Raw genomic sequence first — 15,902 nt, 5'->3', positions numbered from 1 at the left:
TTTTACATTGGACATACATATTGCACCATTCAAAATTATCTGTACGTTGTGTCGCAGTAAAAGGTGAGTCCATTATAGTTTCCAAATCCACAGATACTTTTGTACGGTGCAATGTGTATGTCCAATATGAAAAACGGATTGAATTTAAGCCGTTAGGCTACTATTTAAGGGCCGCAGAATGAGCAGTGGCGCTCCTTGGGTTGTACACTCTGTGAATTTGGAAACTAGAGGTGTTCCTAAGTAGAATGGACCCCCCCCCCTTTTACTGTAAAACAATGTCAAGGAAATTGAGTACTACGGTGCATTATATCCAACATGAAAAATGTACTGAATGGCCAATATGAATCGGCTAAATAACAATGCAATTTAAAAGTGTTTTGACTATTATAATAATAATATTATTAATATTACTTTATTACTACTATTACTACTACTATTATTATTAATAGTAGTAGCATTATTAATAATGTTTTGTTATTTGTATTACTGTTGGTAACGGAATTCCTTTTTTAATATTGTTAAACAAAATTCTAAGTCTGCTAATGGCTGAGGTCCTGCTTAGCCCCTGCTTAGGTCAGTGGTTCCCAAACTGTGGGGCGCCCGAGGTGTAGGCATTTTTTTTTAAGAAACTCAGTCCAGCTTTACACTTAGTCTGGAAAGTTGTAATAGTAGAAATTGGGTAGTGCATCATTAGTTCCTAGTGTACTGTTAGTTATTGCATACCTTAGAGAGCTATTTATAACTTGTCAGAAATGTCTAGATCAACTAGCCAATAAGCAAAACATTTTTATATCAACTAGCCCGTCAGCTAACATTATTTTATAAAAACATGTTAGCTGACGGGCTAGTGGATCTGATAGTGTTTGTTGAATGACAACAAACACTTAATTGAAGAATCCCTACTGTTAATCAATCACTGACAAAGGGGCGTAGACTTTGGCTACCGACTTCGGCTTGCACTAACAACCAAAAAATAACTTGTCGAATTCCAAAATTAACAAAAACGTCACAAAATGTCGTCAGTATAATATATGCACAAACTGTCCCGAACTGTTTCGTCTGGGAAGCATTTGGACACCTTTACAAGGACGACATGTCCTGAACAGAATCAGCCTAGGTTTGTTGTATTGTGAAAAAAATTAGCTGCGGAACAGGCACTTGAACGCACTCATGACTCCATTCTATGCGCATTAAAGTTATAATCGGTTTGTCTGAAGTGCCTTTTGAAAGCCTAACACGTTGAGATCGGAATTTATAACTTAGTTAGGCATGTTGGCAATGGAATAAGTATTCAAATGATGCCCACCTGACCCAGATTGCGATTTATAATGGAACGTTTTTTCGATTGCGTAAACAACTACAGTAATTACGTAGGGCTGTGTGCCAAACAAAAAACAACAACAAGTGTATCAATTCCTCAATGGCAAAGCTAGGAGAGTTTAAAAAAAAACCTTTATAGTAGAAGGGTCTTTCCTTGAGTCATAAAAGTGCATTGGCATTACTTAGGAAATGTACACCGTTTGGAGAAGTGTGTGGCCACTTGGAGACACAAGTTAGACCTCACTCAAACCCTTGTAATCCTTATTTCTTATCTTAATTAGTATAATTACTTTGTTACTGAATGTATCCAGAGTATTTTTTTATTCTGTTTTTTAAACTGCACATAAAATCAACAGTGGAAATGTTTGGATTCAGTCTTTTCAGGGGAACTGTTGTGTCCTCACCTTTGGTCTGATCATTTCCCCATAATCTCCAAAGTGTTCTCTTTCAAATGCTGCCATGGTCAGGCATATGCTTTTTATAGTTCTTCTGTTAGAAACATTTAAATTTGTCCCTGTACATATAGGCCAATTTCCACAAGTGTAAGGGCTAAACAAATGTCCCCCAGGAAGAAGATACTATATCAATAGGTGCTAAAGGTAGTTAGCTTCTGTGAATGGGCTATGTCCTAATTAGCTAGTTAGCTAATTTACAAAAAGTTTTCATTACATTTCATATTCATATATTGTAAATGATGATAAACTACTACATGCATTTTGATTGTTGACATTTAGTGCTGTTTGCTGCAATACTTTTTGTTGACATGTTGAAATGAATCCCATACATCATTTCCGTTGATTTTAAATGTTAAATGAAAGGTCAAAATATCATACGTTGCAATTCTTCTTGTAGTTGGTGTGAATGTCATGTATTATCATCAAGTTCCTCTGCAGTCGATATGAGAAGAACTGAGTAGTTTTCTTAGTTATAACTAGAATGACACATCAAAGGCTTTTCTTCAATGAAGTGCCTTATGTCCTAATATAAATAACAATAACAACCTCCTATTTCTCAACACAGATCTAAAGAACCAGTGAAAAGCGTTCAGGGTGAAGGCAGTGGACGCCATGCCTGGCAGTGACTGGACATCGTGATTGTAGGAGGGGGCATGGTGGGCTGGTCCATCGTCTACTGGCTGAAGCAGAAGATGATTCTGGACAGGGTGCTGGTGGCGGAGAGGGATCCCACTGTGAGTGGCCTAGGCTATGTCATGTGACCTCACTCATGCCCTCTAAATACATCTGAAACTCCTGTCTACCAGCGCTTTAGATACGTTTGTGACTATGCCAATGTCACAGCATTGTGGAACATACAAGCCATGTACACACTACTGAGCCAAGCAAAACCAGGCCAACTGAGCTGAATATTGATTATGTTGATTTTGGTGATGCTGTGTTTTAGGTATGCCACAAACACAATGACTACTGCAGAAGGTGACAAGGTGGATTTCAGAAGAATCAAATATGCTAATGCACTTTTCACTAAACATTAACTCTCCAATTAATAAGTTTCAAGTTTTAATGTTACATGCACAAGTACAGTGAAATGCATTTCTTGCAAACTCAAATCCCAACAATGCAATAATCAATAATAATGTAATGCTAGAAATAAAAAAACACGAGAAATAAGAACAAATATGAAGAACACAATAAGTAAGTAAGCATAGTATATACATGGTCAGTTCCAATACCATATTTACAATGTTCAGAGATAGTGGAGTGATGGAAGTACAGTGAATTTGGAAAGTATTCAGACCCCTTGGCTTTTTCCAGATATTGTTGCGTTACAGAATTATTCTAAATTAGATTATTTATTTATTTTTTGCAAATGTCTGAAAATGTATTAAAAATGATTATTTATGAGTATTTAGACCCTTTACTTAGTACTTTGTTGAAGCACCTTTAGCAGCGATTACAACCTTGAGTCTTCTTGGGTATGACGCTACAAGCTTAGCACACCTGTATTTGGGGAGTTTCTCCCATTATTTTCTGCAGACCCTCTCAAGCTCTGTCAGGTTGGATGGGGAGCGTCGCGGCACAACTATTTTCAGGTCTGTCCAGAGATGTTCGATCGGGTTCAAGCTCTTGCTGGGCCACTCAAGGATATTCAGAGTCCTGCCACAAAGCCACACCTGCATTTTCTTAGCTATGTACATAGGGTTGTTGTCCTGTTGGAAGGTGAAGGTCCTGAGATCCTGAGCACTCTGGGGCAGATTTTCATCAAGGATCTCTCTGTACTTTGCTCCGTTCATCTTTCCCTCAATCCTGACTATTCTCCATGTCCCTGCTGCTGAAAAACATCCCCACAGCATGATGGTGCTACTACTATACTTCACCGTAGGGATGGTTCCAGGTTTTCTCCAAACTCCAAGCGGGCTGTCGTGTGCCTATTACTGAGAAGTCGCTTCTGTTTGGTCACTCTACCATAAAAGCCTGATTGGTGGAGTGCTGCAGAGATAGATGACCTTCTGGAAGGTTCTTCCATCTCCACAGAGGAACTCTGGAGCTCTGTCAGAGTGACCATCTGGTTCTTGGTCACTCCCCTGATCAAGGCCTTTCTCCCCCGATTGCTCCGTTTGGCCAGGCCGCCAGCTATAGGAAGAGTCTTGTTGGTTCCAAACGTCTTCCATTTAAGAATGATGGAGGCAACTGTTCTTGGGACCTTCAATGCTGCAGACATTTTTTTGGACACTTCCCCAGATCTGTGCCTGGACACAATCCTGTCTCAGAGCTCTACGGACAAACTTGATGATTGAGTTGGAGGCGTGCATGGCCACACAGTCATGGGTGAACAGGGAGTACAGGAAGGGGCTGAGCACGCACCCCTGTGGGGCCCCAGTGTTGAGGATCAGCGAAGTGGAGGTGTTGTTTCCTACCTTCATCACCTGGGGGTGGCCCGTTAGGAAGTCCACGACCCAATTGCAGGGCGGGGTTGAGACCCAGGGCCTCAAGCTTAATGATGAGCTTGGAGGGTACTATGGTGTTGAATGCTGAGCTATCGTCAATGAATAGCATTCTTACTCTTGTCCAGATGGGATAGGGCAGTGTGATGGTGATTGCATCATCTGTGGACCTTTTGGGGTGGTAAGAAAATTGAAGTGGGTCTAGGGTGACAGGTAAGGTGAATGTGATATGATCCTTGCCTAGTTCATGATGACAGAAGTGAGTGCTACGGGGCGATAGTCATTAAGTTCAGTTACCTTTGCCTTCTTGGGTGGAACAATGGTGGCCATCTTGAAGCATGTGGGGACAGTAGACTGGGATAGGGTGATATTGAATATGTCCGTAAATACACCAGATAGCTGGCCTGAGCATGCTCTGAGGACGCGGCTAGGGATGCCGTCTAGGCCGGCAGCCTTGTGAGGGTTAATACATTTAAATGTCTTACTCATGCCGGCCACAGAGAAGGAGAGCCCACAGTCCTTGGTAGCGGGCTGTGTCAGTGGCACTGTATTATCCTCAAAGCGGGCAAAGAAGGTGTGTAGTTTGTCTGGAAGCAAGACGTCGGTGTCCGTGGCTGGTTTTCTTTTTGTAGTCCATGATTGTCTGTACCCTGCCACATACAGGGTGTCTGAGCCGATGGATTGCGACTCCACTTTGTCTCTATACTGACATTTTCCTTGTTTGTTTGCCTCGGAGGGAATAACTACACTCTTCGTATTCGGCCATATTCTCAAATCACCTTTCCATGGTTAAATGCAGAGGTTCGCACTTTCAGTTTACTGACATTTCACTTGTTTGATTGCCTGTTTACACTGTTTGTATTCAGCCATATTCCCTGTCACCTTGCCATGGTTCGTACTTTCAGTTTTGCTCGAATGCCGCCATCTATCCACGGTGTCTTATAAACTCACTCACCGAATCAGAGTATATGTCGGTATTATTCTCTGAGGCTACCGGGAACATGTCCCAGTCCACGTGATCAAAACAATCTTGAAGCGTGGATTCCGATTGGTCAGACTAGCGTTGAATAGCCCTTAGCACGGGTACATCCTGTTTGAGTTTATGCTTTTAGGAAGGAGCAAAATGAAGTCGTGGTCAGATTTAACGAAAAGGAGGGCGGGGGAGGGCCTTGTATAAATCGGAAGTTCTAGTAGCAGTGAACCACCGTTTTAAACCAGCACGAGTGCTACAGGCAATATGCTGATCGAATTTAGGTAGCCTTGTCCTCAAATTTGCTTTGTTAAAATCGCCAGCTACAATAAATGCAGCCTCAGGATATATGGTTTCCAGTTTGCATAAAGTCCAGTGAAGTTCCTTGAGGGTTGTCGTGGTATCGCCTTGAGGGGGATATACACGGCTGTGACAATAACCGAGGAGAATTTCCTTGGGAGGTAATACGGTTGGCATTTGATTGTGGGGAATTCTAGGTCAGGTGAACAAAAATCGGAAGTCTGACCAGAAAACCACTCTGTCTGCCCCTTCTCTGGCGCCATTGTTTGGGGTCAGCCTCTGGAAACAGTTCAAATGCCCTGGGTGGTTTGGAACAAAAGATCCGCTTTGGCAAAGTTGTATTACTGGTCGTAGTGCTGGTAAGTTGACGTCGCTCTGATATCCAATAGTTCTTCCCGGCTGTATGTAATAGCCCAGAAAATCTTAAGTGTTAACAATGTAAGAAATAATACATAAAAAACAAAATAGTGCAAGGACTAGAAGTGAGGCAGGCCTCTCTGTCTGTTAGACACTAAAAAAAGTGTCAATAAATAAGTTATTAACATTCTGCTGATTTATGAAGGTTCTCTCATGAATCAAAGGTTGCTGTTGGATGTGAGTTATTTAAATAGGTTGCTGAACCTGAAAAGCTTGTGTATGTCAGAACCAAGATGGTTTGGAGTAGTCCAACCTGAGACCACCGCATCAAGTCTTCCTCTTCTGTTTCCATGCTGGAGACCACGGCTTGATTAAAACCTGTTACAATGGTGCCAACATTTTGTGGCTGATCTTTCAGCGGGTGAGTGGTGAATGTGTCAAAAACCTAATGGGCCATTTGTTGTATTTGTTTGTTGTTGCCTGTTTTATGTTATTTTGGCATTAATGCGTGTCTCATATGAGTTTGTAAACAATGTAAAAAAGCAACAAAAAAAACATTGAGTTAATAAAGCTGCATACAAACATGGTCTCTTTTTGGCTTTCTTGTGTAAGGCAGCTCCAAAACGCAGGTGTTTCAGCCTAGCTCAGTGCTTTCTGTGGCGGTGGGGCAGCCAGCGGAAAATACAGCCCGTAGGGGTTGGTAATGCTCTCTATTTGCGCCGTGATTGGCTTAGTGTTCTGTCATTCATGGGGACACTACATCACCACAAAATCTACGGGTAGTGCTTGAAAATTCAAGCCCCTTAAATGCTGCCATATTTACATTAGAATTGCCCATCCAAGAAGGCTCAAGGTCACTGTCCACAGATAAAATGTCAAATCACATATGTACCGTAGCTTTGACTGGACTGATCGTGTCAACGAAAAAATCATACTTTCAAAATCTTAGCTAGTAAACTAGCAGTCAAAATCATGAATCAAGTTGACAATCTACTGGCAAATCATTTTCAATCCTTGTCATATGAAGATAAATTATGAAGAGATATCATAGATAAAATGTATCGGTGCTCATCGGCCAATGGACATAACATTATACAACAAGTTGGAAATTGCAAATTCAACAATGAGTGGTTTGGAAGGAATCAGTGGCTAACTGCAAGCATTGCAAAGGAATCACTAGCTTGCTATTCAGTGAAGTGGGTGTGTGGTCCAAGTCTGGGTTTAAGGGTCTCTTTTCCAAGCTTTAAAGGATAAACACTCAAAATTGTCCATTCTGTCAATCCAGCATGACTTCTGCCGCGTTCGATACAACTGGAAACTCGGAACTGGTTAATCTCAGAATTCGGTGAGTTCAAGACAGTGGTCCTAAAACTCTGAATTAAATGGCTAAATTATACATATTATGACCATCTTAAAACAATGCCTTATGTTAGCTTAGTAATTATTGCGATCTAAGTGCTTAGACCTACAAGGGTCAAAACTGTAAATAGGCCACACAGGAACATTTAATGTCATCTTGGTAAGCCACTCCAGTGTAGATTTGGCTTTGAATGATTGACCTGCTGAAATGGGAATTCATATCCCAGTGTCTGTTGGAAAGCAGACTGAACCAGGTTTTCCTCTAGGATTTTGCCTGTGCTTAGTTGTATTCCATTTATTTTTATCCTAAAAAAAACTCCCTAGTCCTTGCCGATGACAAGCATACCCATACCATGATGCAGCCACCAACATGCTTGAAAATATGAAGAGTTGTACTCAGTAATGTTTTGTGTTGGATTTGCCCCAAACATAATGCTTTGTATTCAGGACAAAAAGTTAATTCCTTTGCTTAAAGCACATCAGAAGGTTATAAACAACTTCTCTGACAGAAAACAGCCTATGTGACATCGATATTAGTTTATGTCATAAACTCAGTGTCGTCCAAAACTGAGTTTTTTAAGTCAGTTCATCACTTGAGGGTTGGGTTTTGATTTAGACTATGCTCACTTGCCAACTAACACGGGATACACAGCTGGGGTGTTTGCACTCTATCCAATCCTACCACATAACACACAAACAGCAGACAGTTGCCCAACAGTGCAGCGGATCAGATTTTTTTATTTTTACATAAGACAACACACCACGCATTTTTTACTTGTGAAATACTGGACCAAACACATTAGCTAGATGTAAAATTGATGTAAAACTAAAACCTCCTCTGCAAAAATGAAAAAATGTATTACAGATTTCTTGAGTTATCTTATTTTGAGGAAGTGATACTGGCTTTGTTCGTATGGTGTCTCATGGGGGACAAACATTACATCAACAACTGCCACATCAAAATCCTGACACCCACAATTATTGAACACAGAATGAGTCCATGCAACTGATTTGTTAAGCACATATTTACTCCTGAACTTATTTAGGCTTGCCATAACAAAGGGGTTAAATACTTGACTCAAGGCATTTCAGCTTTTAATTTTAAAATTAATTTGTTAACATTTCTCAAAACGAAATGACATTTTTGCTTTATGGGGTATTGTGTGTAGATCAGTGACACAAATACTTAATTTAATTCATAACATTCAGGCTGTATCATTTTTTTTGCGGAAAAGTTAAAGGATGTGAATACTTTCTGAAGGTGCTGTATATGGTTCTTATCATGACACAAGGCGAGACCCAGATGCAGACACAGGAGGCAGATGGTTGGAGTATTATAATTTTAACTTAATCCAAAAAGGGGTAGGCAAGAGAATGGTCGTGTACAGGTAAAAGGTGAAAACTAGTTCAGAGTCCAATAGGTACCGAAGGGCAGGCAAATTCAAGGTCAGGGCAGGCAGGATGATCAGGCAGGTGGGTAAGTAGTCCAGAGTCAGGCAGTGGTCAAAACTGGGAAGACTAGCAAAAGAGAATAGAAAAGGGGTACGGGGGAAAAACACGCTGGTTGACTTGACTAAACATACAAGACGAACTGGAACAGAGAGACAGGAAACACAGGGATAAATACACTGAGAAAAATAAGCAATGTGTAATCATACATTAAAAACAAACTCATTGTATTGTGATGGACATTTTATGGTGTGTATGTGATTGTATGTTTAGCACAATGATGCTCTTGTAATAACCTGTCTTGGTTGGGTTCACGCAAGTTACTGGTTGAGTGCACAGAGGAAACCACACTTTCACTCATAAGCAATTTGGTAGTACGCCCAGAACATTGCTCGGCAAACTAGAAGGAGTGATACACTATGTCAGTTTCAAGGTAAGAATCCTTCATGTTGTATCAGTCAGTCAGTCCCATACAGAAACCATCTATGCTTATAACTTGTTTGTGTAGCAGTATAAAATAACTGAATGGGAACATCCTCTTCAGAGTTTTCATCAAGCTTGTATTGCGTTTGTGAACCTCTCCTTGCGTTAATAAAGATTGCTTCATTTACTTTGAGTTTGAGTCCTTAGTGGTGAATTTCCACGACAGTATTTAATAACTTGGCCTGGGTGTATAAGTTTGGTGTGTGGTCACGTAAAAATGAAAGGAATTTCCATATTGGCTGCATAGCAGAAACAACACATTTGTAGTTTCCTCCTTTTCAGAGCTTCCCATCAGAGACTGAAAGAGTTAGATTCTGCAGCACTCTCTCAAACACACAGATGAGCTTCGAGATGAACTACTCAGAGATTGTACTGATTCTCACTGGAGCCATTTGCACTTCTGCAGAAAGTAAGTTTGATTGATGTTTTATGCTGTACTAGTGTAAATGCCTTTGTTCATGTTTGATATACACTACCGGTCAAATGTTTGATATACACATACTTCATTCAAGGGTTTTGACTATTTTGACTATTTTCTACATTTTCTACATTGTAAAATAATAGTGAAGACATCAACTATGAAATAACACATATGGAATCATTTAGTAACCAAAAAAAGTGTTAAACAAATCAAAATAAATGTTATATTTGAGATTCTTCAAATAGCGCCCTTTGCCTTGATGACAGCTTTGCACACTCTTGGCATTCTCTCAACCAGCTTCATAAGGTTGTCACCTGGAATGCATTTCAATTAACAGGTGTTTCTTCTTAAAAGTTAATTTGTGAAATGTCTTTCCTTCTTAATGCATTTGAGCCAATCAGTTGTGTATTATGGCAAGAACAGCTCAAATAAGCAAAGAGAAACGACAGTCCATCATTACTTTAAGAGATGAAGGTCAGTCAATACCGGACATTTCGAGAACTTGGAAAGTTTCTTCAAGTGAAGTCGCAAAAACCATCAGGTGCTATGATAAAACTTGCTTTCACGAGGACTGCCACAGGAATGGAAGCTCCAGAGTTACCTCTGCGGCAGAGGATAAGTTCATTAGAGTTACCAGCCTCAGAAATTGCAGCCCAAATAAACACTTCACAGAGTTTTATTTTACCTTTATTTAACTAGGCAAGTCAGTTAAGAACAAATTATTATTTTCAATGATGGCCTAGGAACAGTGGGTTAGCTGCCTTGTTCAGGGGCAGAACGACAGATTTTTACCTTGTCAGCTCAGGGATTTAATCTTGCAACATTGCGGTTATTAGTCCAACGCTTCAACCACTAGGCTACCTGCCGCCCCAGACACATCTCAATATCAACTGTTCAGAGGAGACTGTGAACCAGGCCTTCATGGTCAAATTGCTGCAAAGAAACCACTACTAAAGGACACCAATACGAATAGGAGACTTGCTTAAGCCAAGAAACATGAGCAATGGACATTAGACTGTTGGAAATGCGTCCTTTGGTCTGGAGTCCAAATTGGAGATTTTTGGTTCTAACCGTCCGTGTCTTTGTGAGACGCAGTCTGGGTGAACGGATGATCTCCGCATGTGTATTTCCCACAGTTCTAATGCTTCCGTAATGACAGACGCTGGGAGACGAGAAGCAAGAACAGGGTGTGGATTTAATAATAAATAGACTTGAAACAAAACAATAACAGCTTCTGGACAGAAAAACACAACAACATCAATGCTGACTCTGGAATGAAAGTGACAGATATAAAGGAGGTATATCCAGGTGAGTCCAGGTGAGTCCGATAATTAAGCGCAGGTGCGCGTAACGATGGTGGCAGGTGTGTGTAATGATGAGTGAACTGATGACCTCGAGCACCGGAGAGGGGGTGCGGGAGCAGACATGACAGTACCCCCCCACTAGGGGCGCCACCTGGCGTCCTACCTGGGCGAGCCTGACGGTCTGGCCGAGGCGTGGGAGCCTGATGAGCCAGCTGAGGTATCCCCGATTGCGTCGGTAGCGGCACCCGGCATAACGACCGTGGTAGGTGTGCGTAATGATGAGTGAACTGATGACCTCAAGCACCGGAGAGGGAGCAGACGTGACAACCGTAAAGCATGGAGGAGGAGGTGTTATGGCGTGGGGGTGCTTTGCTGGTGACACTGTCTGTGATTTATTTAGAATTCAAGGCACACTTAACAAGCATGGCCACCACAGCATTCTGCAGCGATACGCCATCCCATCTGGTTTGGGCTTAGTGGGACTATAATTTGTTTTTCAATGACCCAACACATTAAATCAAATGAAATTGTATTGGTCACATACACATGGTTAGCAGATGTTAATTCAAGTGTAGCAAAATGCTTGTGCTTCTAGTTCCGACAGTGCAGTAATATCTAACAAGTAATCTAAGGATTCCACAACAACTACCTAATACACACAAATCTAAGTAAAGGGATGGAATAAGAATATGACATATAAATATATGGATGAGTGAACACACCTCAAGGCTGTGTACGGGCTATTTTACCAAGAAGGAGAGTGATGCATCAGATGACCTGGCCTCCACTATCCCCTGACCTCAACCAAATTGAGATGGTTTGGGATGACTCGGACCGCAGAGTGAATAAAAAGCAGCCAACAAGTACTCAGCATATGTGGGACCTCCTTCAAGACTGTTGGAAAAGTATTCCAGGTGAAGCTGGTTGACAGAACGCCAAGAGTGTGCAAAGCTTTCATTAAGGCAAATGGTAGCTATTTGAAGGATCTCAAATGTAAAATATATTTGGATTTGTATAACACTTTTTTGGATACTACATCATTCCATATGTGTTATTTCATAGTTTTGATGTCTTTACTATTATTCTACAATGTAGAAAATTGTTTTAAAAAATGTAGAAAAACATTTGAATGAGTATGTGTTCTAAAACTTTTGACTGGTAGTGTAGATATTACCATCCTGGAAAAATGATATAAACCTCAGTTGATTAATTTGAAGTAATGTGTTTTCCCCCCATTTCAGTTCATCATGAAATTCACTTTATCTACGGATGCTTTGAGTCAAGTGATCCTGCGGTGGGACTTGAGATTGATGGAGATGAAGTCTTCTATGGCGACTTCAATAAAAACAGTAATACGTGTCTAATAGCAGATGTAGTGTTTACATTACCTAAATCCATATCTATTACACCAGAGGACAAAGAAAGGGCTTGTGAATATGCTACCATTAGCAGAGTTTGGTGCAAAAACTGCATCGCATGGGGCAAACAGTCTGAACCGAAAATACCAAAAATCAAAGGTAAGTGAAGATTGATGGAAATGTCTCACATAAATTGATAAATAATCAGTGATTCAATATGATTTGTGCGTCTCCAAAATCAATCTTTGTCAGAGTGGTCTGTCGAGCGGAGTTAATGTCATATACTATGCATGCCAGTCTCTCTTGGCTAAGGGTTGAGGAGAGACTGACTGCATCACTTCTTTTTATAAGAAACATTAATGAGTTGAAAATCCCAAACTTACACACAGCCCTGACACACACTTAACAAACCACACATGCCACCAGGGGTCCCTGAATCCAGAACAAATTCAAGAAAGCGTACAGTTCCATCTCATATTGCTCAAATGAACAGCAAACCTGGTTTAAAAAAAACAGATAAAGCAACACCTCACAGCACAACACCTCTCCCATATTTGACATAGATAGTTTGTGTGTACATTATGTGTTGATATGTAGGCTACGTGTGCCTTTTTACAATTGATGTAGTTCTGTCCTTGTCTATTAATATTCTTTATTATGTCATGTTTCATGTTTTGTGTGGACCCCAGGAAGAGTAGCTGCTGCTTTCGCAACAGCTAATGGGGCTCCTAATAAAATACCAAATACCACATATGCTATCTTTTGAGTAGGTCTATGTACAGTATCTGCCTTAATCCCAAATTAATGGGGCAATAGGCAGTGACATTTCGAAAGTCTGACAAACTTCAATTTTTGAGTGAATACAGTTTCAGGCTTTTGTTGCCCTCTAGATGCCCCTGAGAGCACCATCTACCCCAGGGATGAGGTGGAACTGGGGGTGGAGAACACCCTCATCTGCTTTGTGAATGATTTCTTTCCCCCACCTGTCAAAGTCAATTGGACCAAGAATGGAATGGAGGTGACTGAGGGATTGTCTCTCAGTCGTTACTATCCTAATAAAGATGGAACGTTCCACCAGTTCTCCAGCCTGAGTTTCACCCCACAAAAGGAAGACGTCTACATCTGCGCTGTGGCGCACACGGCCCTGAAGGACCCCAAAACCAGGGGTAAGAGAGGACATAATATTTTTGTACATGGTTCTATACTGAACAAAAATATAAACGCAACATGCAACAATTTCAACGAGTTACAGTTCATATAAGGAAATGAGTCAATTGAAATAAATTCATTAGGCCCTAATCTATGGATTTCACATGACTGGGAAGGCAGCGCAGCCATGAGTGGGCCTGGGAGGCCATTGGCCCACCCACTGGGGAGCTAGGCCCAGCCAATCAGATGAGTCCGGGTGGCTGGTCTTAGACGATCCCGCCAGGGAAGAAGCCGGATGTTGAGGTCCTGGGTTGGCGTGGTTACATGTGATCTGCAGTTGTGAGACCGGTTGGACATACATCAAATTCTCAAAAATTACGTTGGAGGTGGCTTATGGCAGAGAAATTAACATTACATTATCTGGCAACAGCTCTGGTGGACATTCTTGAAGTCAGCATGCCAACTGCATGTTCCCTCAGAACTTGAGGCATCTATGGCATTGTGTTGTGTGACAAAACTGCACATTTTAGAGTGGTCTTTTATTGTCCCCAGCACAAGGTGCACCTGTGTAATGATCATGCTGTTTAATCAGCTTCTTGATATGCCACACCAGTCAGGTGGATGGATTATCTTGGCAAAGCGAAATGCTCACTAATAGGGATGTAATGAAATTTGTGGACAAAAGTTGAGAGAAATAAGGTTTTGTGTATATGGAAAATGACTGGGGTCTTTTATTTCAGCTCATGAAACATGGGATCATATTTTTGTTCAGTATATTTACTTTGATATTAAACCTTAAGTAGGAACTCAAACAACTCTGAAAATGAGACCTGAAACAAACCATTCCAAGGCAGTGTGTGATGAGTGGTTGTGTATTGTGCTGATTCTGGTGACATCTTGTCTTCCAGAATATAAGGTCAGTGGGTCCAGTGTTGGTCCTGGTCCTGCTGTATTCTGTGGAGTGGGCCTCACTCTTGGGCTGCTGGGGGTGGCTACTGGAATGTTCTTCATCTACAAAGGAAAGAGAGCCACTTAGTCTCAGGAATAAAGATGGGAAGTGAGGCACTGGACTAGAGCGATCTAGCCATTACGATTTGAGCCATTAAGTGTCATAATCATCACATTAAATTCTGCGCAATATTGGTAAATCAGTCAAAACTGTACGCCATTACTCACTGTTGATTTCTGTCTATTCGAAAAAGTGTAGAAGGTGAATTTTATTTTTTAGAAGTGTTTTTTTTTTTTACAATAAAAAATACATAAATTGGGAGATACTGTAAGGTTCTGCTTTTCTTTGTAAACCTTGTGTTCTGGAATGTAGCTCTGCCTTTCATTCTTGTTCATTGATTTCTCCTGTGTTTATTTCTCACCTGGTCTCATCAGCTCCCTATTTAGTTCAGTTCTTTCTGTTTGTATGGTTGTGATGTATTGTTTGTTTTTGACTGCCTAACTGTGTTTGACCATTGCCTGCATGTGACCACGATTCCTGCATTATGCGAAGGCGTAATAACCTCTTTGGGCTAGGTGGGACACTAGCGCCCCAACTCGACAACATCCGGTGAAATTGCACAGCGCGAATGTCAAAATACAAAAATCATAATATTAAACATTCATGAAAATGCAAGAGTCTTACATCGTTTAAAAGCTTAACTTCTTGTTAATCCAACCCCGTTGTCATATTTCAAAAAGGCTTTATGTTGAAAGCATACAATGCGATTATCTCAGGACAGCGCCCCGCATACACCAGCATTAAAAACATTTTCTAAACAAGCAGAGGTGTCACAAAAATCAGAAATAGCGATAAAATAAATCACTTACCTTTGAAGATCTTCCTCTGTTTGCAATCCCAAGGGTCCCAGCTACACAAAAAAATGGTTGTTTTGTTTGATAAAGTCCTTTATATCCCCAAAAAGTCAGTTTAGTTGGCGTGTTTGAGTCAGTAATCCACCTGTTCCACTCGTTCAACATGCAGACAAAGGAATTCCAAAAGTTACTGGTAAAATTCATCCAAACATGTCAAACAACATTTCTAATCAATCCTCAGGTATCCTAATATGTAAACAAATGATCAAATTTAAGACAGAATGTAGTATGTTCAAAACCAGAGATAAATAATGAAGTGCGCACCCTCATCCACGAGCGCCACAAGACTACAGTCCAAATAAGAGCCACCTTGAAAAACTACAACTACTTTGTCATTTTTCAAAAAACAAGCCGGAAACCCTTTTCTAAAGACTGTTGACATCTAGTGGAAGCCATAGGAACTGCAATCTGGGAGGAATTCCTTTGAATATCCCTTAGACAAGCATTGGAATGGCCTGTGACCTAAAAACAATAAAATAGGATGGATTCTCCTTGGGGTTTCACCTGCCATATCAGTACTGTTATACTCACAGACATTACTTTAACAGTTTTAGAAACTTCAGAGTGTTTTCCATCCAATGTTACCAATGCTATGCATTTCCTAGCTTCTGGGCCTGAGCAACAGGCAGTTTACTTTGGGCACGTCAGTCATCCGAACTACCGAATA

General features: G+C 40.8%; 1 protein-coding gene across 1 annotated transcript; it reads left to right on the top strand.

Moving 5' to 3' along the window:
- Window positions 1–9,013: 9,013 nt before the first annotated feature.
- LOC115105326 (H-2 class II histocompatibility antigen, A-Q alpha chain-like) lies at window positions 9,014–14,642 on the top strand. The gene is made up of 5 exons (XM_029627249.2): window positions 9,014–9,090; window positions 9,423–9,549; window positions 12,107–12,382; window positions 13,114–13,389; window positions 14,281–14,642. Exons 2-5 carry the CDS (start codon window positions 9,480–9,482, stop codon window positions 14,406–14,408), a joined length of 750 nt encoding a protein of 249 aa, XP_029483109.1. The 5' UTR covers window positions 9,014–9,090; window positions 9,423–9,479; the 3' UTR covers window positions 14,409–14,642.
- The last annotated feature ends 1,260 nt before the right edge of the window (window positions 14,643–15,902 follow it).

This window comes from Oncorhynchus nerka, linkage group LG22 (assembly GCF_034236695.1).
Source record: "Oncorhynchus nerka isolate Pitt River linkage group LG22, Oner_Uvic_2.0, whole genome shotgun sequence".
Taxonomy (NCBI): domain Eukaryota; kingdom Metazoa; phylum Chordata; class Actinopteri; order Salmoniformes; family Salmonidae; genus Oncorhynchus; species Oncorhynchus nerka.
The sequence above is the reverse complement of the archived record's forward strand: the minus strand, read 5'-3'. Positions and strand labels throughout refer to the sequence as shown.

Excerpts from the sequence above, each read along its gene's own strand:
- LOC115105326 (XM_029627249.2), top strand. The coding sequence starts at position 9,480 with ATGAGCTTCGAGATGAACTACTCAGAGATTGTACTGATTCTCACTGGA. Across the intron at positions 9,550-12,106 it reads CATTTGCACTTCTGCAGAAA|TTCATCATGAAATTCACTTT; the intron begins GTAAGTTTGATT and ends CCCCCATTTCAG. Across the intron at positions 12,383-13,113 it reads GAAAATACCAAAAATCAAAG|ATGCCCCTGAGAGCACCATC; the intron begins GTAAGTGAAGAT and ends GTTGCCCTCTAG.